This window comes from Xenopus laevis, chromosome 4S, assembly GCF_017654675.1.
Source record: "Xenopus laevis strain J_2021 chromosome 4S, Xenopus_laevis_v10.1, whole genome shotgun sequence".
Lineage (NCBI taxonomy): Eukaryota > Metazoa > Chordata > Amphibia > Anura > Pipidae > Xenopus > Xenopus laevis.
This window is the reverse complement of record NC_054378.1, coordinates 104,926,118-104,951,027: the sequence shown is the minus strand read 5'-3', so window position 1 is coordinate 104,951,027 and position 24,910 is coordinate 104,926,118. Positions and strand designations below refer to the sequence as shown.

Genomic DNA, 24,910 nt, shown 5'->3' with positions numbered 1-24,910 from the left:
AAAGCCTCAGATAGGTTCTAGGAGGTCCCCTATAGGCTAAACAGCAATTCGGCAGCCTTTAGGTTGTGAAGTGTCAAAGTCGAAGTCTTTTAAAGAGACAGTACTTCAATTTTCGAGACTTCGAATCAAAGTCGAATTTGGCCTATTTGATGGTCGAAGTACCCAAAAATTACTTTGAAATTAGAAGTTTTTTAATTCGAAAATTCACTTCAACCTTTGATAAATCTGCTCCTAAGAGTTCTATGAAGTTCACACATAAGGAGGCTGCGCAATTCCGGTGCTAAAAGCAACCAGGGACCTGTAATTAGAGTCGGACACAGTCGCTCAGGGAGGAGACGCAAATAAAACTTAGCCTTATGCGACTTCCCTCAACAATGTAAAAAAAAGCTTTGCAAACCAGAAAAGTCAGGGGCTCATTTATAAACACTGGGCAAATTTGCTCCTGTCCAGTAACCTATGGCAACCAATCAAATGATTGCTTTCAGTGCTCAACCTGTAGCTGGCTGAAAAAAGCTAATCATTGATTGGTTGCTATGGGTTACTGGACTGGAGCAAATTTGCCCAGTGTTTATAAATGAGCCCCAATTAAGCCTAGAATAATAGCGCAGCAAACGCACCTTGCAGCACGCACTCTGTGCCGCACCCACTTATGGGCATTTACACTTCCGCTTTGCTGGAACTGCCACCGTCACAAGGACTTCCCGCGCCCGCTGATTGGCTACGCGCGTTTACCAATAGTGCTACGTTCTAACCGGAGGTGTGTTAAAAGCTGATTGGTGGGACGAGCTATTAAGAGGCTTTCCCGTTGCCTAGGTGAAAGCAGCTATTAATGTCATAGTTAGAGGATGCGCTTAGTGGTTTCCTTGGTAACGGGAACGCTGCAGATAATTAGACGATGTCTGAACCGAACTGGAGTCCAGGTTATCAATGTTAGTAATGTTTAAGATAGCAGCCGTCACGGTTCGGGTAATAGACATGAACTATCTGCTGAGCAGCGGCTCACTGGGCTGAAGCGGAAGTGGCTTTGTTGTAGCCCCGCCTCCCGACCCGGGACGAAACCACGCCTTCAGTTTGAATGGTACTGAAGTGGAAGAAGTCTGCTGACGAGTGGATCGGATAGGTGAGTGACAGCACCGAGAGGACTGATATATGTGGAGGGAATGCCGGGACTTGTAGTCTAGCTCTGAGGATAATTACTACATATGTCTGCGCAGGGATTTGTTGGCTCCCTAATGTAGAGGAGAGATTGAGCGTCACTTGGGGCAGACTGAAGGGGGAGGTGTCAGGTGACTGTAAGGCAATGTTATGGTCTGTCTGTGTCCCTCAAACTCATGTGTATTGGGGTGAGTGGAGCTTATTCTCATGGGACATATTACACAGTTACAGCATGATTTGGGCGATATGTGTGAAGTGGAGCAAAATAGAAAACTGCCAATCACAAGATGGGGCTCGGTGACAGCCAATAGCTGCTCAGTGTGTGAGATTGGAGTCAAACCTGAGGGACAGGCAGGACTGGAATCCCTGTAGTCACTGCTCACACTCACTATGGGCTGGGGAAGGGCTCACTCCTCTATTGGCCACATACCAAGTTCACATTAAACTGGTGACTTCAACTTTAAGTTACATTTTAATATGTTATAAAATATGTTATAAAATGGTTAATTCTAAGCAACTTTGCAATTGTTCTTCATTTTTTCTCTTTTTTTTATTTCTTTGCCTTTTCCTTTTGACTTTCTAATAGGGGTCACTGACCCCCAAAATGCTGCAAGATTATTTATTGTTATCGCTGTTTTTTATTTACTCATCTTAGTATTCAGTTCCTCCCCTGTCCATATTCCAGTCTCTTATCCAAATCAATGCATGACTTCTAGGGTCATTTGGACCCTTAGCTGACACTGCAAACTGCAGAGCTGCTGAATAAAAAGCGAAATAACTCAAAAACCACAAATAATATACAATGAAAACCAATTGCAAATTGTCTCAGAATACCGCTCTCTAGATAATACTAAAAGTTCATTTTAAGGTGAACAACCCCTTTAAAAGAAACAAATTGTCACATTTACTGCACTTTAAAGCCACGTGACTTCCGAGAGTTTGGTTTGGTTGAATGCTTTGTAACCAGCCAATCAGATTCAGCCAAATCCTGGATTCAGTGCTTCCCCATTATGTTTCATCATCTTATCTCAGGGAAGCACTTGTGCCCCAAATAGTCGCCCACAGCTGCAGTCTGTACTGAGGGTCGTCCTTAGCAGAACAGTAATTGTACGGAGGGGCTGCTGGGATTAAACACAGATTTATCAACGTAAGGTTACAACTCACCACAGAGAAACTCACTCATTTTCTATTCATTCCTATGGGATTTTTAGAATCGATGGAGTTCACCATTTGATAAATATGCTTTTATGGAATGAATAGAAAGTGATTGAGTTTTTCTGTTCTTATCTCACACATTTATAAATCTGCTCCTAAGCTTGACATGGAATATTTTCTTTTTTTTGGACAAAGATCCTGCTCAGATCCATTACACCAACCGGTTCATTCGAGGTGTGAGGATTTGATAAATGGGGCAGATTTATGACTTAATTAAATGAGAGTCATACCCAGATTTGTAAGGGCTATATTAATCACAGAACGTCTCTCATCATTGATTCCATTTTATCCAAGTAATTCAGATGTTTAAAAATGTATTCCTTTTTCTCTGTAATAATAAAACAGTAGCTTGTACTTGATCCAAACTAAGATATAATTAATCCTTATTGGAAGCAAAATCAGCCTATTGGGTTTATTTAATGTTTATATGATTTTTTAGTAGACTTACGGTATGAATATCCAAATTGTGTAAAGATCTGTTATCTGGAAAACCCAGGTCCCAAGCATTCTGGATAACAGGTCCCATACCTGTATCTTAATGTGTCATTTCTTATCCACAATTTTCATATATTGTGGGGCCCATTCACTTAGCTCGAGTGAAGGAATAGAGGAAAAATACTTCGAATTTCGAATGTTTTTTTGGCTACTTTGACAATCGAATGGGCTACTTCGACTTTCGACTTTGCCCTTCGACTTCGACTCGAACTAAAAATCGTTCGACTATTCGACCATTCGAAATAGAAGTACTGTCTCTTTAAAAAAAACTTCGACCCCCTAGTTCGGGTTAATTAACCCTCGATATTCGACCCTAGGTAAATTTGCCCCTGTGTGTGAGGATATGATATGTGAAGGGCAGAGAGGGTATTGGCAGGGGGCTTTAAGGTTCAGAGAACAAAGTACAACCTATTCTTTCAGTATTTCCATCAGAGACAGTGAAAGTACAATCGCCTTCACCCACAACTCCTTATTCCAAAGTTTTTTTGTTTTTTTTAATGTTGGGTTCAGGTTCTTAACAGGTCTATGTGTTTATGAATAGTAAAGGTTTGTATTGATTTGAACACACTCGAGTTGCTTTCCCTATTAACAGTCTTCTGATCTCCCTTCAGGCCAATATGAAAGCACTAATTCTCGTTGGTGGATATGGAACCAGGCTGCGGCCTTTAACACTGAGTGTGCCAAAGCCATTAGTAGACTTCTGTAACAAACCCATCCTCCTGCACCAAGTGGAGGCCCTGGTAAAGGTAAGTACTCATTGTACAGAACTGTGTAGCCCACTCACACCCTCTTATACTTCCCAATGCCATCCTCACCCATCACACCAGCACTATTTCACCATGTCTAATATTTAAGTCATTCACATGTTATTTATCCGAACACTAACCGAGCATTCCTATTGGTTGCCCTGAACAGGCTGGAGTCACACATGTGATCCTTGCTGTCAGCTACATGTCAGACATGTTAGAAAAGGAAATGAAGGAACAGGAAAAGAGGGTAAGTGGCTGCCGTCATCCGACCAACTGTCAGACTGTCTTTAGAGCAGATATTATATCTCTAGAATTATCCATGTCCTTTTTAGCTCCTCTAGTAGCACCTGCTTCTGCTGCATATATTCAGTAATGACTCACGAAACTAACAATTTCCCATCAATGTTAACAGCTTGGTATCCGAATCTCAATGTCCCATGAAAAGGAGCCTTTGGGTACAGGTGAGCAGATACAGAAATGCAGTTTTTAATGTCTCCTATTTTATATTTCCCCTCCCTCGCAGCCTGGCAGAGTCATTCAACCCTTCCCTCATCTTGTGCCATTTTGAAATGATGGATTCTGGGAAGTGAGGTGCCTCTGATTTTCATGGTGGGATGTTCCCAGATTCTCTGTAAAGCAGACAGAGTTTCTGCACCTTTTTATTAGCCCAGCTGAATTAGATTATGTCAAATTTTGGATTGGGGAAGGGGTTAAATTTAGTCTCCTACATGCAGTGAATTCCTCAACCATGCATATATGTGAGTGTATTATTCAGTAATGATGGTGAAAGAGCTTATAATTTGAAAGCAAAGTTTGAATCTGCAGTACTACTTGGTACACCCAAGCTCAATCCAAAATAGGGATGCACCGAATCCACTATTTTGGATTTGGCCGAACCCGCGAATCCTTTGCTAAAGTTTTGGCCGAATACCGAATCCTAATTTGCATCTGCGAATTAGGGGTGGGAAGGGGAAACATTTTTTACTTCCTTTTTTTTTGACAAAAAGTCATTTGATTTACCTCTCCGCCCCTAATTTGCATATGCAAATTAGGATTTGGTTCGGCCTGGCAGAAGGATTTGACCAAATTCGAATCCTGCTGGAATAGTCCGAATCCCGAACCGAATTCTGGATTCGGTGCATCCTAATCCAAACAAACAGTTCACTGAAAGGCCTCTGTATAAACAAAGCCCTCCCTTTACCCAAGAAGAAGCTCATTTTACACAGACTGGGACCACTAATTTGGTTTGAATGTGCTTCCACGGAGCAGAATGTGACCCCTTTAAAAGCGAAACCATGAGACTTTTGTACACTATGCCCCTTCTATGGCAATGTAATGTTTTCAGGATTGTATTGTGTTTCTGTATTATTATGTATTTCCAGCACCCAGACAACAAAATTCTAATGCTCCAAATTTTTTTTACTTTGTCCACAGCTGGTCCTTTAGCCCTGGCAAGGGAACTACTGACAGAAAACTCGGAACCATTCTTTGTCCTTAACAGTGATGTCATTTGTGACTTTCCTTTCGAGGATATGGTGAGATTCCATAAACACCACGGGAAAGAAGGAACCATCGTGGTGAGTCCTAGCCTATTCCACTGTCCAAGATGCAGTAAAACAGATGTGTGCTTAAAGGGGAACTCTGCCCAAGAGCTGTTTTCTTAATGGAAAATTTGTATGCAGCATTCCAATACGGATTAAACATTTTCACTAGTTATTGAAAAGCATTCTGTTTATATTCCATGCACTGCTGGTTCTGACTTATAAAACAATGTACAACACATTTGGAGGTGAACAACATCCGCTACACTGTTTAAAAGGAGAAGGAAAGCTACAGAGGCAGTTTATTGAAAATAGATTAGCCACAATAGTGCAAGATAAAACACTATATTTATTTTATAGAATTCCTTACTATACCAGAGTAAACAGCTCTAGAAGCTCTCTGTCTATCTGCCATATCAGCTTGGTGTGATGTAACTTCCTGCCTGAGTCTCTCTTTGCTGGCTCTGAGCTTTGGGCTCAGATTACTGCTGTGAGGGGAGGAGGGAGAAGCAAACTGAGCATGCTCAAGCCCGAGCCCTGGAGGATTAAGCTGAAAGAAGGAAGTCTGATACAGAAGCCCATGTGTACACAATAGAAGGAAAGAAATGCCCTGTTTCTTTTGACAGAGGACTCAGAGCAGCATTAATTTGAGGCTTTACTGGTGTATTTATATAGACCTTTCTGATAAAGCTTACTTAATTTTAACCTTTCCTTCTCCTTTAAGAGTCAAAACCAGAAGTGAGTGCAGAGAGCATAAAGGATAAACAATCTTGCTTGTAATAGCAAGTAGTGTTAGTGAAATGGTTAAAGGAATCACTCCAGATTGATTATATAGGGACGTATTTATAAATACTGGGCACATTTGCAACTGGGATTAAATTATGGCAACTAATGAACTTGTTGCTGTCTTTGTACAGCCTACAGCTGCCTGAAAAAAATCTAAGCACTAAGGTTGGTGCTGGTTACTGCCCATGTGCAAATTTGTCCAGTATTTTTACGCTCCATCGGAAGCGTATTTCACATTCGCACAGACGTGCAAATGTTTAAACTAATTAGAATATTAATATCAAGGGAGAAAAGGGGGGATGTTGCAAAAAGTAACAATTATCTATTCACCTCCATGTAGGTAACAAAGGTAGAGGAACCTTCAAAATATGGAGTTGTTATATATGAAGCAGAATCAGGGCGAATCCAACGCTTTGTGGAGAAGCCACAGGTGTTTGTGTCCAACAAGATCAACTCAGGACTGTACATCTTCTCCCCGGCTGTGCTGGATCGTATTCAGGTAAGAAATTATAACCAGATCGTAGTGTTGTCCCGGCACATTCTAATCCAGCTCAAGAGGAACACAGTAGCACTATTGCTGTTCATATGTGCAGGATTGCACACATCTTTTTAGAGAAGTAATTTATTTTATTGAATTTAAAGGAACAGTAACATCAAAAAAAGGCTATATGGCACAGGATTAATAGTGGATAACAGATAACACCATTATGTTCTACAGATCTTATCTGCTGTGTAACCTGAGACTTTTCTCCTTTGAATGGCTGCCCCCATTTCTACACAGCAGCTTATTTATATAAACAATAGTAGTGTTTCTGAAGCAAACACATCAGTTTTACCAGTGCAGGGAACAGAACATGATATTTTCATTACTTTAAAACATTTTTTGGTGTTACTATTCCTCTAAAGCAGTGATCCCCAACCTTTTGAACCCGTGAGTAACATTCAGAAGTAAAAGGAGTTGGGGAGCAACACAAGCATGAAAAATGTTCTTGGGGTGCCAAATAAGGGCTGTAATTGGCCATTTAGTAGCCCCTATGTGGATTGTCAACCTGCATTGAGGCTCTGTTTGGCAGTACACCTGGTTTTTATACAACCAAAACTTGCCTCCAAGCCTGGAATTCAAAAATAAGCACCTGCTTTGAGGCCACTGGGAGAAACATCCAAGGGGTTGGAGAGCAACATGTTGCTCATGAGCGACTGGTTGGGGATCACTGATATAAAGGAAGATGCCTTTCATTATGAGCCTTTATATCACACTGGCAGAACTTCTTTTGGGAAGGAAACTGAATAACACCATCATACCGCACAACTCTCAACTCATTTACTTTCAGTATAGTAAAGTTATGAAGCAAGTTTCTCGTGTTTATTAGTACAATTCACTCGGGTCCAAATATTCACATTAGTCACATGATTCCAACTATCTAGAAGTCTGGTGATTATTATTTCTTCTTCTATATGGACTATATGGTGGAGAATATGCCACGCTATAGTCAAATTGCAAATTGGGAAATATTTGTCCAGAGTGCTTACATAGTAACATAGTAACATAGTAAGTAAAGTTGAAAAAAGACACATGTCCATCGAGTTCAACCTTTTTTTTTTTTTTTTTGTTTATTAACTACCTATCTGCCAGTTGATCCAGAGGAAGGCAAAAAACCCATCTGAAGCCTCTCCAATTAGCCTTAGAGGGGGAAAAATTCCTTCCTGACTCCAAAATGGCAATCGGACTAGTCCCTGGATCAACTTGGACTATGAGCTATTTCCCATAACCCTGTATTCCCTTACTTGCTAAAAAGCCATCCAACCCCTTCTTAAAGCTATCAAGTGTATCAGCCTGTACAACTGATTCAGGGAGAGAATTCCACATCTTCACAGCTCTCACTGTAAAAAACCCCTTCCGAATATTTAGGCGGAACCTCTTTTCTTCTAATCGGAATGGGTGACCTCGTGTCAGCTGGAAAGACCTACTGGTAAATAAAGCATTAGAGAGATTATTATATGATCCCCTTATATATTTATACATAGTTATCATATCACCCCTTAAGCGCCTCTTCTCCAGCGTGAACATCTCCAATTTGGCCAGTCTTTCCTCATAGCTAAGATTTTCAATACCTTTTACCAGCTTAGTTGCCCTTCTCTGTACCCTCTCTAATACAATAATGTCCTGTTTGAGTGATGGAGACCAAAACTGTACGGCATATTCTAGATGGGGCCTTACAAGTGCTCTATACAGTGGAAGAATGACCCCCTCCTCCCGTGACTCTATGCCCCTTTTAATACAGCTCAAGACCTTATTTGCCCTTGATGCTGCTGACTGGCATTGCTTGCTACAGCCAAGTTTATCATCTACAAGGACTCCAAGGTCCTTTTCCATAATGGATTTGCCTAGTGCAGTCCCATTAAGGGTATAAGTGGCTTGGATATTTTTACATCCCAGGTGCATGACTTTACATTTATCAACATTGAATCTCATTTGCCACTTAGCTGCCCAGATTGCCAGTTTGTCAAGATCCTGTTGCAAGGATGCCACATCCTGGATGGAATTAATTGGGCTGGATAATTTTGTGTCATCTGCAAACACCCTCCCCTAAGTCATTAATGAACAAGTTAAATAAAAGTGGACCCAATACTGAGCCCTGGGGGACCCCACTAAGAACCTTACTCCAAGTAGAGAATGTCCGTTGGATTAATAAAAAGAATAGTTTGATATTTGATTCAAGTAGCTACGTAGAAAATTAATTTCAGTAACAAACAGCAATATGACAGCATATTCCAGGGCATTTGAAGGCATCCAGTTTTGTGCAGTGGGTGTCTCTGAGACGGGTTCTCTGAGTCTGCTGAGTTTTATGGCACAATCCACTGCTCCTGGCTCATCTCTACAAAAACATCTCTCCGTTAAAGTTTCTAATGCCAACGGACTCCTGCTGCACAAATATGGCAGCCCCCTTATAGACAAACACGGGAATCAGACAGGCAATGTAAAAGCATCTGGCAAATGCTTTATGCCAAAATTATTAGTATGTAGCAATATTATGATAGATGTAAATAATGTTTAGTTTCTGGTTGGGATGCACCGAATCCACTATTTGGGATTCGGCCTAATCCTTGGTGAAAGATTCGGCCGAATCCTTGGTGAAAGATTCGGCTGAATCCTTGGTGAAAGATTCGGCCGAATTCCGAATCCTAATTTGCATATGTAAATTAGGGACAGGAAAGGAAAAAGTGGAAAAAATTCTTCTTTTGTGATGAAAAGTCGTGATTGCCCTACCCACCCCTAATTTACATATGCAAATTCGGATTTGGTTCGGCCAGGCACATGGATTCAGCCAAATCCATCTGAAAAAGGCAGAATCCTGGATGAATCCTAAACCGAATCCTGGATTCGGTGCATCCCTAGTTTCTGGTGTCAGTATCTCTTTAAGCTTAACATACACTTGGAGATCCGCTTGTTGTGTCCAGGTCAACAAACAAGCGGATCTATCCCTGATGGCCCACCTTGAGATGTGAGTCAAGAAGACCAGTTAGTAGGAGATTGCAATAGTCTAAATGGGATAGGATAAGGACATGGATTAGTGTCATGCCTTTGCGGGTTTTTTTTACCTATTTCTGTACCCACTTAAAGTACTGGAGACCTAAAAGAAGTTAGCGCATATATCTGGGCAATATTTATTGGACAGGGGCCAGTGTTACTGCTGGATTATTTTCAGCCTTCAAACACAAGCATGAGCCTGGGTCCAGAATGCTTACAAGTTGTGCAGTTATATATATATATAGTTTACATACTGTACTGTACGTTACTGTCTATGTTCTTTTTCTAGCTACGCCCAACCTCCATAGAAAAGGAGATTTTCCCTGTTATGGCTCAGGAGGGGCAGTTATTTGCATTGGAGCTGCAAGGTAAGTTGGCTTAGTTTTTGCCCTTAGAACTGTTTGTGCAATAAAAGTCCCATTTTACATTCAGTTGACATAATCTCTGACTCGGAAGGACCATTCCACTTCCCTCTCATTGGGTCATTCAACCTCTCCCTAACCTTGTTCCCTTTTCAGGTTCCTTTGCTTTTCACAGAATGAGCTGTATCCAGGATTCATATTGAGATTTGGCCAAATCCTGGCACATTGGGCAGAATTCAAATTCAAATAAATGATTTAGTGTTTAAACAGAATGCAAACCCTTAGTCATGTGACTTTAGATCATTGGAATTATTCTGAATCCAAAAACTATGGATGTGATGGTGCTGCTTCAAGAGGTGGTTCAGCTTTAAATTAACTTTTCTTGTGTTATAGAATGGCTAATTCTAAGCAATTTCTCAATTGGTCTTCATTTTTTATAGTTTTTTTAAATTATTTGCCTTCAGCTTCTGACTCCTTCCAGCTTTTAAACGGGGGTCACTGACCTAAAAAAACAATGCTATGTAAGGCAACAAAAGTATTAATATGATTCCTTCTTTTTATCATGCATCTTTATATTCCGACCCTCTCCTATTTTTATTCCAGTTTCTTATTCAAATCAGTCTCTTATTCAAATCAATGAATGGTTGCTAGGATTATTTGGACCCTAGAAACCAGACTGATGAAACTGCAAACTGAAGAGCTGCTGAACAAAAAGTTAAATAACGTAAAAACCACATATAATAATTAAACAATTGTTAATTGTATCAGTCTCTACATTATACCAAAAGTTAATTTAACGTTGAACAACCCCTTTAACGAGTGCTTTGTTACAGGCATCTCTCACCCTCCTGCTTTCAGCCAGTCTCATTGTGCAATTCACTGACTCGTTTCATACGGTTTAACGAGGCTCCATTACGTCACATCCCCAGTCAAGTCTACACGGGGCTCTTACCAGAAAAACATTGGTCTAATTATGAGAAGAGATTCCTTAGAGAAATGTAGAGAAAATGTTCTTTGCCAGGAAGACAATAAAACGAACTTGAATGACACTCAATCCTCCCACCTTGTTCCAGTGGGAAGTCAGAGCAATAACAGTGGATGTGTTTCTATCACACAAGGGGGTATTACTGACACTCTGTGAGAATGTAACCGAAGGAGGGTTTTTCTTTTAATTCTTGAAGGATATCACCCTCATCATCATCATTTCCCCATACGCTGCATCCTATTGGCCCACTCATTATGAGCCCAGATAATGGACAAGGAATGTAGGGAGATCTGCTTTGCCTTCCCCTGCACTTGCTGATGATTTGTCTTTTATATTATTGACCCAGAAGTGACTGTATTACAGAGATTTAGGTTTCTTCTTTAGAGATGGAACTGTATATAATTGTATTGTGACTTCTATTGTATTATAGTCACCTGAGATCAGTGTCACTCATTTAGGGTTCTGGATGGACATTGGTCAGCCTAAAGACTTCCTGACCGGCATGTGTATGTACCTCCAGTCTGTCAGACACAAGCACCCAGAGCGGCTTCATGTTGGACCTGGATTCACTGGGAATGTTCTGGTGGTGAGTATGGAACCTGACTTGATTCTTTTCACGTCATGGCATTTATGTCTCATATTTAACATAGTAAGTTAGGTTGAAAAAAGACACACGTCCATCAAGTTCAACCTTTTAAGTCTGTATATAACCTGCCTGACTGCCAGTTGATCCAGTGGAAGGCAAAAAAAACAAAAAAAACACTTGAAGCCTCTCCAATTTGCATTAGAGGGGGGAACAATTCCTTCCTTACTCCAAAATGGCAATCGGACTAGTCCCTGGATCAACTTGTACTATGAGCTATCTTCCATAACCCTGTATTCCCTCACTTGCTAAAAAGCCATCCAACCCCTTCTTAAAGTAGAACTAAAGTCTAACTAAAGAAGTAGGGTAGAAATGTTTTACATTATGTTTTGGCTTCTGTACCAGCCCAAGGCAACCACAGCCCTTTAGCAGTAAAGATCTGTGTCTCCAAAGATGCCCCAGTAGCTCCCCATCTTCTTTTCTGCTGATTCACTGCACATGCTCTGTGCTGCTGTCACTTACTGAGCTTAGGGACCCACTCACAATATACAGTACACATAGAATAGAAATGTCACAATATAAGTCTGATTAGTAATTAATACAAATAATTACTACATGGCAGCTCAGAAACCAGTGCAATTAGCATCAGAATTTAATAATCAGTCCTGTAGCATCACTTGCAATTCACTGACTCGTTTCATACGGTTCAACAAAGAAGTGAATTGCTTATATCACAGGCCAACCTCATTTTCTGCTGGATAATTAGTGACAACCCCTAAGCTTAGCTTCTCAACAGCTGCTCAGAGCCCACTGAGCATGTGAGTGTCACAGACACTTTCCAAGATGGTGACCCCCTGTGACAAGTTTGAAGTCCTGGATCATTGCTGATATTGACCAGCTGAAATTTTAGGCTGGTGCAATAAGTTCACTATATAATATATGGCATTTTTATCCAGATTTCTTTTTAAGGTTTATTTCTCCTTTAAAGCTATCTAATGTATCAGCCTGTACAACTGATTCAGGGAGAGAATTCCACATCTTCACAGCTCTCACTGTAACAAACCCCTTCCGAAAAGGGATTTTATTAATATACCTACTACTGCTTCAAATTCCTAACACAGATGTTTGTGCAAGTGCTGCATCTTCATGGAGGTTGCAGCAGGTCTCTGTGTTCTGTCGCAGCCCTTCATTTAAGCTTGAGGGTATGATGCAACAAATAAATGGGGGATTGGGCCTATATTTAGTATTTTGCACCATTTCTTAATTAATTTCATAAATGACCTACTCGCTACTTGGTAGAAGTAGATCTGGACGTTGTACTTGGACTACAGGAGCAACACTTCTGTCCATTTAATCACTCTGGGCACAATTTCTCTAGTGCTGTAACCCATAGCAACCAATAAGCCTCTGCTGCAGGTGGAATATGGAAAACTTGCATCTAATTGGTTGCTATGGGTTTCTGCACTGAAGCAGTATTGCCCAGTAATTGCGGTGTAACTGTGTTAAAGCCATGGTTTAGTTAATGCAAGCAATATGGTGTTTCTTATAAGCATGTTTGCATGTAAATGTGTGAAAAGAAATTCTGAGCACCCTGGAAACAAAGCCGTTTAAGGAAATAAGGGAAAATACATTTTACTGTGTTATAATAAATCAATTTGTACTCCTGTCCGTCTCACTGTCTGACTCACTGCCTGCACTGATTTCTTCAGTCTCTCCTATTAATGCATCTCTCTCTCTCTCTCTAGGATCCCACAGCGAAGATTGGTCAGAACTGCAGCATTGGCCCTAATGTGACTATTGGCCCTGGCGTGACTGTAGAGGACGGAGTGCGGATCAAGCGCTGCTCTATCATGAAAGGCTCCAGGCTGCACTCCCATTCCTGGCTTCAGTCCTCCATTGTTGGTTGGAGCTCATCAGTAGGACAGTGGGTGAGTGTTGTGAGCAGATCTTGCATTGTCTGCATACACATTTCCTACCTTAAAGGAACAGTCACACCAAAAAGAAGGAATGACAATATAATGTAGTGTTGCCCTGCACTGGTAAAACTGGTGTGTTTGCTTCAGAAATTCTGCTATAGTTTATATAAACAAGCTGCTGTGTAGTCATGGGGGCAGCCATTTAAGCACAGGATACACAGTAGATAACAGATAAGTTCTGAAGAATCCCATTGTATCCTACAGAGTTTATCTGGTATCTGCTGTGTAACCTGAGCCGTTTCTAATTTTTCAGCTTTGAATGGCTGCCCCCGTTGCTACACAGCAGCTTGTTTATATAAACTATAGTAGAGTTTCTGAAGCAAACACACCAGTTGTACCAGTGCAGGGCAACACTACTTTATATTGTCATTTCTTTAAAACACTTTTATCTGTTACTGTTACTGTTCCTTTACTCCTTAGTGGGCTCTTTCCATTGCCCATAGTAGAGTCCTGCGCGGAAACAATTTGTTAAGCCCGAATTGCAACCCACAAACTTACCCGGTACCCAACCCGACCTGCAAGTACCTTATCCGCAACCTGCTGACCATCAAGAAACAGGAAGTGCTGCCATTGTAAACCGAGACATCATTGGAAGTTGGCGAGATCAAAAAAAAAAGGAGTAAAACAGGAAGTGCTGCCGTTGTAAACCTGAAGTGACATCATTGGAAGTTGGCATGATCAGAAAAAAAGGAGTAAAACTCGCTATTGAGAAGACCCGCGACACGCAAACCCGGATTACCGCTGACCCACGTCTGTACCCACTCCCGAAACTTCTACCTGCAACCCGCAGGTTTTTGCTGGTACCCGACAAGCTGCAGGACTCTAGCCCATGGCAAAACAAATCACCTGAGATGCCAAGTTTGGGTGCTGGTGATTGTTATCCAGTGTTTTACGGTTACTGTAAATATAAGATTACAATAGAGTATTGTTCTGCTTACTAAGGCGAGGTTCAGTCATTTTGCATTTGGGAATGAGCAAGTGTAGTCTGCCATGTTGGCTGAACCATAGGCAGGTTGGGAGAACAACAGCTAAAGAAATGTTTGTATTGGCACCAGGAATAATGATTACTGAACACGTATATATGGCATGACATACACAGACTGAAGTATTGATAGAAATGCACAGTTCAGTGCTTCTCAGGAATCTGCTCTAATTACTATAGTATATCGTTTTTCTGCCACTAACTTGTATTTGCTTTCCCTGTGTATCCAGGTGCGCATGGAGAATGTGACTGTGCTGGGGGAAGACGTCATTGTTAATGATGAACTTTACCTAAATGGAGCCAACGTCCTGCCACACAAGTGCATCTCTGAGTCTGTGCCAGAACCACGGATAATCATGTAGAACTACAAGACTCTTGCTCAGACAACACATCCCTCTATTATGATTGGGGACTATGAACAGTAATCTGTGCTGTCCAGCAACAAGGGGGTTTTGCTCAATTGTACAGAGAGGAGCAGAGAAATAAAGAAGAGTACAATCTCAGGATATGATATCCTCTACAGTCATGGGTATACAGGCTGGCACGGTGCTAAAAAAAAAAAAAAGAAGTTTGGCTATGGAGAAGTGTATGATAGCCGTGCCTTTGTTCCTTGGTGAGACAATTCACTGGGAATCAGCCTGTAGATATTTTATTCTATAAGGAGAAGCCTTCACAGGGGCACCAGATACACAAAGGAGCAGCTCACACTGGGCCCATCTCTCCAAGCTGCAGGGAGGGCTTATAACACAGGCTATTCTCAAATAATAGTGACGTCAATATTAGGGATAGTATGTCACTCCCATGTCTCTATACTGCCTGTGCTTATCGAAAGGAAGCAGCGTTTTTAAGAATCAGTTTTCTGCTACGGAGTGTCAGATGAATTTAATATGAGAACTCTACCGTGTCATTTGTGTTTTCCAACTTCTTATAAAGGAAAGATATTTTTAACTCCTTATGTGCCATATTTTTATTTTTCTTCTTACATTTAAATGTGTGCTCCTATGAAAAATGATCACTATATCTATATAATACACAAAAGCCATGAATATCCTGTAAATTATATCCTTATAAACGGTGAGTTCTGATGTCATCAGTTATAAACGGTGAGTTCTGATGTCATTTCTGTCACATGACTCACTGAAATTTGTGTATTATAATAAATAAAGTACCCCCAGTTGCAAAATATGAGGATATTAGAAGTTACCTCGGAGTTCCATGACCTGTATAAAAACACTCGGCCTTCGGCCTCGTGTTTTTATATGGTCATGAAACTCCTCGGTAACTTATAATATCCTTATATTTTACAAGAGGGGGTACTTTATTCACTATATAATACACAAAAGCCATGAATATCCTGTAAATTATATCCTTATAAACGGTGAGTTCTGATGTCATCAGTTATAAACGGTGAGTTCTGATGTCATTTCTGTTACATGACTCACTGAAATTCGTGTATTATAATTAATAAAGTACCCCCTCTTGTAAAATATAAGGATATTAGAAGTTACCTCGGAGTTCCATGACCTGTATAACAACACTCGGCCTTCGGCCTCGTGTTTTTATATGGTCATGAAACTCCTCGGTAACTTATAATATCCTTATATTTTACAAGAGGGGGTACTTTATTCACTATATATTGCCTGTGTCCATATTAACCCAGGGAGGCCAGAAATATAGAGTTTTCTTTGCACATAAACCCTTCTCCCCAATATGCTCTGCATTGGGATTTTTGCTATTACTTCAATACTCCGAGACTACTACTAAGCTTTATGCAGAGAACCTCAAGCAGGAAACAATCATTAATGTCTCAATCCTTTCCAGGAACATAGGAATAGTCCATGTATCCAGGTATTCCAAAAAAAAAGAAAAGCATAGCAATAAAATCAGTTGCATGATGGTGTGTGTGGCAGTAATATGCTCACAGTGAAGATCTTGCACTAAACTGCCAGACTGGAGGTAATATACACATACTGTGCTGAGAGTATTATGGGAGTATTATACACATATGCTGATGTGCTGAGAGTATTATGGGAGTATTATACACATACGCTGATGTGCTGAGAGTATTATGGGAGTATTATACACACACACTGATGTGCTGAGAGTATTATACACAAAGTCAATCGCTTACATTGTTTCCCATCTGGGGGTAATATGTACTTGCCAGTCTGTACTTGTATATGACAGTTTGTACATGTATATGACAGTCTGTGAGGGTTGGTATCATTGTGGGTAGTTCTCTAACGCTATATAGTGCTCAGTACTGCTATAGTCTTTGAGGGTATCCTGTAAGAAGCCCATTTCTTGTACTTAGAGAGATACAGAAACCAGAAATGACTTTTTACCCGACCCGCAAGTACCTTATCCGCAACCCGATACGCGACCTGCTGATCATCACAAAAACAGGAAGTGCTGCCATTGTAAACCGGAAGTGACATCATTGGAAGTTGGCATGATCAGGAAAAAAAGGAGTAAAACTCGCTATTGAAAATACCCGCAACCTGAACCGCGACCTGATTTAGCATTAAGAGTGTTTCCACTAACCCCCCCCCCCCTGAATTTTGTATATTGGCCTGAAGCTGTGGCTCAGCTCTATGTGGTTTTTAATAGCACCCCATACCCACCCCTTTATACTAATGGTGGTCCTATGCTTTTAAATATGGGCGTTGGTTTGAGCAATCTCTCTCTCTTAAAAGCCCTTACTTGCGGGGGAGGATTTAGCTTTCAGATTGAAACCAATGCTCAACACACACTGTGTACAGGTAATGCTATTATGCAGAGAAGTATCTTTTTATATTAACACCTGAGTTAAGTAAGTTAGGGACTGCCATATGGGATTTACCTTGACGTGGTATGGTGGCTTTTCAACTTTATGATCATAACTTTGTAACTAAAAACCACTGTTTTGTAAACACATTCAGGGCCGCCCAAAAAAAATATATTTTTTAAAAAAACATTGGCGCCAGGGCCCCCCTTTACAAGTTAAAAAAAAAATTGGGGCCCAAAAAAATATTTAAAAAAAACATTGGTGCCAGGGCCCCCCTTACAAGTTAAAAAAAATTGGGGCCCCAAAAAATATTTAAAAAAAAACCATTGGTGGCAGGGGCCTATAGAATATTAAAATAATACATTGGTGGCCAGGGGATTAAAACAAATAAAAAAGAAAACACAAATTGGTGTTCAGTAGAATTGAACCCGTGGCTTCAGGACTTCAACTTCGCCTCCTTTCGTGGCTTCGGGTCTTTTAGCCGTTTCGGGAGTTCGGCTTTTCGGCACTTCCACATTTTTTCGGCTGGCCACAGATCTTCGGTGCTGGCAAGGGGGGGGGGGCCTGGCTCTTTCTAAACTGCAGCATTACTGGGCCCGGGACACTTGTCCCCCATTGATATCGGCCCTGCCCGGTCCAAAAAAGGTTGGGGACCCCTGATGTAGGTTACTGGTCTTTATTTGTGGGGGGTCGAGTTCTCCTTTAAGGTTAACAAGCACACTGCCTATTCATGGTTGGTGACTGTAGGTTAACCCCTTACTGGGCCTCAGCATTCTCTCTCAAGCTACATTCTCTATTATTATCCTCATACCAGCAAAATGGTCCCTGAGAGTTCATTTCTCAGGTGTTAGAAGACTGAGCTCCCAGAGATGACAAGAAACATCACATTACATCAATACACAAAACTATTCTCTTGCTGCTTTACCCCATTTATGCAACTTTAATTTCAACTATTTGAAATTGATTTAGTCTAATGGTGTTGATGTGCTAAAACATTATGATGAGGAGGAGGAGGAGGAGGGATTATGCTGCATTACTATGTGGTTAGTTACTTTAAAAAAAAAAAAGTGCTGCGATTGAATTGCTGGAAGAGGAAAAAGCTGCAAGTAGTGGGCATCTTATCCTACAACTTTATGGATAGAATATTAAGTTAGCACTTGTCAAGGTCAGCAAACGTTTCTATAGTTACAGTATAACCAGCAAGAGAGCAATAGTGCTTTAAAGGAAAACTATACCACCAAAATAAATAATTACGCAACAATTTTTTTTATTTATTTATTGGGGGGGATAACAGCATCAGAAAGATCTTCTAAGGAGCTGCTACAGTTTATTATCCACAACTGCACTTAAAGGAAAACTAAACCCCCAAAATGAATACATAAGCAACAGATAGTTTATATCATATTAAGTTGCTCATTAAAGAATTTTACCAAACTGGAATATATATTTAAGTAAATCTTGCCCTTTTACATCTCTAGCCTTGAGCCACCATTTCGTGATGGTCTGTGTGCTGTCTCAGAGATCACCTGACCAGAAATACTTCAACTCTAACTGTAACAGGGGGAAGTGTTGAAGCAAAAGACAGAACTCTGTCTGTTAATTGGCTCATGTGACCTAACATGTATGGTTTGTTTGTGTGCACCGTGAATCATAGGATCCCAGGGGGCGGCCCTTATTTATTAAAATGCCAATTTTCTATTTAAGATTACCCAATGGCACATACTCCTAATACAGTATATTATTATGAAAATTGTTTATTTACATATTTTACATAAGAGCTTTTCTATGCAATATATTTGACATTGTTCAGGGGTATCATTTTCCTTTAGAAACTGACAGTTTGAGAAGGGACAGTGAGGTTGGCAAAACAGTCCGGTTAAAGAACTTACAGTGCAAGATCCCCGCTGTGAGAATATTACTTGTACATAGAGCAGATTAACATTAAATGAACCCAATAGGCTGGTTTTGCTTCCAATAAGGATTAATCATCTTGCTGGTTACGCTGTAACTTCCGCTGACCTTGACAAGTGCTAACTTAAAGGGATACTGTCATGGGAAAAAACATTTTTTTCAAAATGAATCAGTTAATTGTGCTGCTCCAGCAGAATTTTGCGCCGAAATCCATTTCTCAAAAGAGCAAACAGATTTTTTTTATAATCTGACATGGGGCTAGACATATTGTCAATTTCCCAGCTGCCCCAAGTCATGTGACTTCTGCTCTGATAAACTTCAATCACTCTTTACTGCTGTACTGCAAGTTGGAGTGATATCACCCCCTCCCTTTTCCCCCCCAGCAGTCAAACAAAAGAACAATGGGAAGGTAACCAGATAACAGCTCCCTAACACAAGATAACAGCTACATTGAGACATTGATGACAGTTACATTGAGAAGGAAAAACAGCAGCCTGCCAGAAAGCATTTCTCTCCTAAAGTCACATGACCAGGGGCAGCTGGGAAATTGACAAAATGTCTAGCCCCATGTCAGATTTCAAAATTGAATATAAAAAAATCTGTTTGCTCTTTTGAGAACTGGATTTCAGAATTCTGCTGGAGTAGCACTATTAACTGGTGTGTTTTGAAAAAAACATGTTTTCCGATGACAGGATCCCTTTAATATTCTATCCAGGAAGCTTTAGGATCAGATGCCAACTACTTACAGCTTTTTCCTCTTCCAGCAATTTAAAGTAACTAGCCACATAGTAACCCAGCATAAATAATCCTCATCATCATCATATTTTAGCGCATCACCATTAGACCAAATCAATTTCAAATAGTTGAAACCAAAGCTGCACAAATGGGGTAAAAGAAAGGATTTAGCGATGTAAGTCACAACAGTCATTTGCCTTGTTCTCTGAACTAGTGGATATGTGACCAATTGTGACCTCGGCACTGGTATAGCCTGTGGCAGGAGAATAAATATACTAGGCTAATACAACTAATACACTGAATATGAATAGAAACCCAAAAAATGCATGTATCCCGCACAATAGAACTCCAATGCATACTTTTGGTATGACCATAATTCTTTCATTGCCCCATTACCTTTCAGTTGTCTCTGGCACTCTTGTACCGCTCCTCTCCCCTGGTTGAGTAGAGACAGAACGAGGGGAGGATGAATTTATGCACAGAATAGAAAGTCAAGGCTGGCAGGATAAATAATTTAATACTCGGTTCTGTGTCAGTGTGTAGAACCAATGGGAGACACATAAAAATGCATCTGAATAAAGTCCAATCCAGTGATAGGACAGACTGTGTCACAATGTGGATCAAGTGCAGCTCTCTCTAGTACTGACACACAAACCTTGGAGGTGAACAAGCATAACTTGTACAATTGCTGGTGAGTTTTTTTGTCTGTAGTTGTGGCTACTTTTTATAACAGCGCATCAGCATCAGTGCAAATACAGATAACACAGCCACCACCCACCCCTTGCCGTCAGCATAACTGACAGTCAGCCAGCAGAGTCACCTGCACAGTCCAACAGGGAGTGTAAAATCAGCACACGTACATAGCATTTAAAAATAAAGCTGTAAACATATTTAAAATGGAACCAATGCTCCAAAATAAATGAGGCTGCTGAACCAGATCTCTGGGACAACACAATCAAATATTTTGCACAATAGTTCCCCTTTAAACCCATCGTAAGGGGGAGTCAGCATCTTGGTGGGATGAGGTGGGCACCCGGCTGTACTGCAGAGGGAGGTGTTAGATGGCAGTTGGTTTTTCATAGTCATCTACTCCAGTGATGGTGGCCTTGCAGAAGAAGCAGTCTTTGTTGTTCATGAGGTGCTGGTTAATACAGGCCCTGTGAGAGAGAAGAAAAGAAATGAGTATCAATGCAAGGCTTTTACCTAACAATGACTTTATTACACACAACATATATCTTGTCACTGCTCACAAATGCCTGGATTAATGACTAGGTGTATATATTATATATACTGTATATATGGAATCAGGAGGTTTCGCAGGCAGCCAAGTTCACGGTCTGGCTTGTGCATATTGAGGGCAGCCCAGGCCTTTTCAAAGTCTTAGTCTTTACAGCTTCTATCAATTACCAAATTCACATGATCAGACAAATGACTGAGCAGGACTGGTGCAGTGTCTGGGCCGGTGCAGTGTCTGGGCCGGTGTTAGGGTTGCCACCTTTTTTGGAAAAAAATACCGGCCTTCCTATATACTTATCTTTTTTCCCTATTAATAACATTGGGATCAAACATAATTTTTACCGGCCAAGCTGGTAAAATACCGGCCAGTTGACAACTCTAGCCGGTGCAGCTCAACAGCATATGGAATCTCACCTGTCAATACCCAACACACAGATCTGGGCCTCTTTTGTGGACAGACAGACACACTACATTTTGCTAAATGTAAATTTAGCAATCCCAGTTTATTAAAAAACCCTTTGTATGGGGGTGACAGCCTGGTTAATTTGGGACTCAAAGAAACACAGGCCCAGGGCTACTGGCTGTTTAGGCTCATTATAATTAGCAGCTGATGGCTGGGTTGGTAAAAATGCACAGTGCTAACAAGTAGGACTAGAATTGTTTAGGTTTTTTTGTATCAACTAGGGATGCACCGAATCCACTATTTTGGATTCAGCCGAACCCCCGAATGAAAGATTCGGCCGAATACCGAACCAAATCCGAATCCTAATTTGCATATACAAATTAGGGGTGGGAAGGTGAAAACATTTTTACTTCCTTGTTTTGAGACAAAAGGTCACGCGATTTCCCTCCCCACCCCTAATTTGCATATGTAAATTCGGATTCGGTTCGGCCAGGGAGAAGGATTCGGCCGAATCCGAATCCTGCTGAAAAAGGCCGAATCCCGAACCGAATCCTGGATTCAGTGCATCCCTAGTATCAACACGCTGATCTTCATTTGACAGGATGATTTTCAGCCACATATCATTGAGGCAGGTCTGTTGGTGGCCCCATACACTGGCCAATAAGTTGCTGCCTCTAGAGGAAGCAAGTCGGCATCTTATCTATCAATTAGGGCACAGTCACATGTGACGTACAGTCTACTTCTCTCCTCCTACTTTTAGTACAAGAGAAGAGAAGCATACGTGACATGTGACTGTGCCCTAAGGCAGGTTTCCTTTAGACATAAAAGGCTGAACTTCATGTATGTGTCTGTTATATCTACAGAAGGGATCATACTTGTGTTCCATGGCACAAACCATCATTTTCATTATTGTGTTCAATCCAAAAAACAAGGATAGAGAATAAGGTAAACAGCGGTGATTGGCACACATGCAGCCTTTTGATTGCTGGTTCATGGCACAGAACTGGTTCATGGATGTTTATCATTGCTGCCTACTTAACATTCATCTCATTTCTCTCATTTGGAAGGAACTAATGACCAGCCACAAATGATTTGATTTCTCGTACCTGTTTGATCTTTTATACACAGTGTTTTTTTCTTGTGCGTTTGATGCATGTCTGGGAGGCTGGTTTGAGCACACCTAAGCACATAAGCTCACTGCACACTTTAAAACTTCATATCTAGTAACCAATAATACTCTTATGCAAATGAGTCAAACTAGATACATTCTCTTCCACCCAGAAACTAGGGAATATAATTAACCCTGTGGGTCCCTACCCGTTACCAAAAGGTCAATTGATATTTATTTCACTGACAGGGCTTTTGTAAGTCATCGTTACTTGAAGTTCCTAAACTGGTCTGACTGTTACTTCTGAACCGGTCAGTGAAAAGAACTAACACTAACGGACTATTGCAGTACAAATGTGGCCGCCCCCTCATACAGGAACATTGGCGATCAGAACGGTAATATAAAAGCATTGGGCAGATACTTTTAACATTAAAGTCTAAAGCACAATCAAATACAATGTTATCACAGTAATAAAAAAAAAAACTGGTGTCAGTTAATAGAGCCTGCACTTGGGATGTTTTTATTTTAAATTCTCCACCGCCAGCGATATCTCCCACTGTGAGCGGCCGTGTTGTGCAGAGCGCAACAATGAGCTTCTGACGTCAGGCACACGCACATAACGAACAAGTTGTGGCTTTCGCTCATTATCCGCACGTGTGTGCCCCAACATGGACGCTCAAACCAGGAGCTCCCTCCCAGTGCGGGTGCCCTAGAGCTAGCAGCGAGACAATATTTTGTTTTTAAAACTATTAGCCCGCACCTTTGGATGGGGAAAATATTTTTGCCCAACAGGTGCCCTTTAACTATAATGTCCAAGTTACCAGGCATACTGCAGCCTGGATAATGTGAGTGACGACATCACAAAGCCCAGTGACAGCATCACAATGTGAGCGATGACATCACAAAGCCCAGTGACATCTCTCTACCTGTATCCTGAGCTCTAACGACTCACTTGTCAGTTGGAGTAGGAGAGAGAACTAATCAGACATGGCTAGTTTTATCTCTATTCAAATTCTTATTTTTTTATTACTTATTCTTTTCAATATTTTTGCTATGGGATTCCCAGTTCGGAGACTGGATGGTAATGTATCCTGAAATTATATTTATTAAGATATTATAGCATTATTTTATTACACTACTACGTAAAATATAGCTAAATTGATATTAAGATAATTATAAATGTATTTTATTGTCACAAACGATCCCTAGCTATTATTCTTATATCTTTTTGCATTACATTATGAACTGTACCAGTTACTAGCCATACTGCAGCCCTGACAATTTATCCTGAAATTTTATTTATTCTGAGTCGGATTTATTATTTATTTTTTGGGAAGAGATGTAAGTAAAAGGCAGTGTGTACTGTAAGGTGGGAGGGTATCAGGAGACAGGGCTGTAACTATGGCACAGTGTGTATGTAACTGTTTTTTTCATTACATTCATATAACTATAAATATTATAAAGGCACTATTTTGCACTATATATATATATATATATATATATATATATATATATATATATATATATATATATATATATATATATAACATTACACAGTAAAATATAACTAAATTGAAATTAAAATAATTATAAATAGTATTTTATTGGCACAAATTATCCCTCACTATTATAACTTGTTTCATTGCAGTATTAACAAACAAGTCATGAGCATTGTGGGTCACCCGCAGGCCCCCTTACAGAGAAAGCATGTGGATATATATATTTATATATGATTTCATTTTCATACCATTCATTTAATTGTAATGCCCCGGTTAATGGTATTTATTTCGTACATAACCCATTGATCAAGAGAGACATTACTACATTACTACCTATTCTATGGAAGTAATTGGAAAGCTTCCACAACTTGTCCATAAATGTGCCAATTACATGTTAATTGCCATAATCCTGATGATTATTATATACTGAGCCGCTTTTATTTTCCTTTTTATTCCTTACAGACTCAACTAAGGTGACAGACACAGAGACAGCAAAAGGTAATAGAGCCCAGCAATTCAGGTTGCACATGGCAAAATAAGAACCACCCAGATGTTTTTCTCCATCTCCGGAGACTACAGTTTTCCCTGCCATTTCAAATTATTCTTTGCATTTTACTCCTAGTCCTATTTATTCTTACTCCCTCTATTGATTGTCTTAATTTGGTTATATTTTGGTAATTTTCCATTACCCTTTAAATACTAAAACTACCCTGTGACATAATATAATATTTCCTTTTTCCCAAATATGTTTGCATTTATTTTGTTGGCTTGTGGCAAATGCTCTCTCAGCTTTACATGTCTATAGTGATATATGATACAGGTAAAGGATCCCTTATCCGGAAACCCGATATCCAGAAAGCTCTGAATTACGGAATAGACTCCATTTTAGCCAA

The 24,910-nt window shown here is 40.3% G+C and overlaps 2 protein-coding genes across 4 annotated transcripts in view; one reads left to right on the top strand and one right to left on the bottom strand.

Moving 5' to 3' along the window:
• The first annotated feature begins 799 nt into the window (after positions 1–799).
• gmppb.S (GDP-mannose pyrophosphorylase B S homeolog) lies at positions 800–15,306 on the top strand. 3 transcript variants are annotated; one of them, XM_018259240.2, is made up of 10 exons: positions 800–1,120; positions 3,477–3,611; positions 3,781–3,861; positions 4,027–4,075; positions 5,049–5,191; positions 6,282–6,440; positions 9,760–9,838; positions 11,276–11,403; positions 13,146–13,328; positions 14,589–15,306. In XM_018259240.2, exons 2-10 carry the CDS (start codon positions 3,483–3,485, stop codon positions 14,718–14,720), a joined length of 1,083 nt encoding a protein of 360 aa, XP_018114729.1. In that variant the 5' UTR covers positions 800–1,120; positions 3,477–3,482; the 3' UTR covers positions 14,721–15,306. The 3 variants fall into 3 exon arrangements, with proteins under 3 accessions (XP_018114729.1, XP_018114728.1, NP_001091347.1); XM_018259239.2 differs by lacking the exon at positions 800–1,120 and adding an exon at positions 1,161–1,343; NM_001097878.1 differs by lacking the exon at positions 800–1,120 and having other exon boundaries at positions 3,476–3,611; positions 14,589–14,923.
• Positions 15,307–20,269: 4,963 nt separating this feature from the next.
• rnf123.S (ring finger protein 123 S homeolog) overlaps positions 20,270–24,910 on the bottom strand; it is a 64,020-nt gene continuing 59,379 nt past the window's right edge. The window contains exon 39 of the mRNA XM_041561678.1: positions 20,270–20,928. Within this exon, the coding sequence (XP_041417612.1) occupies positions 20,829–20,928 (100 nt within the window). The 3' untranslated portion in view covers positions 20,270–20,828. The remainder of the gene's footprint in view (positions 20,929–24,910) is intronic.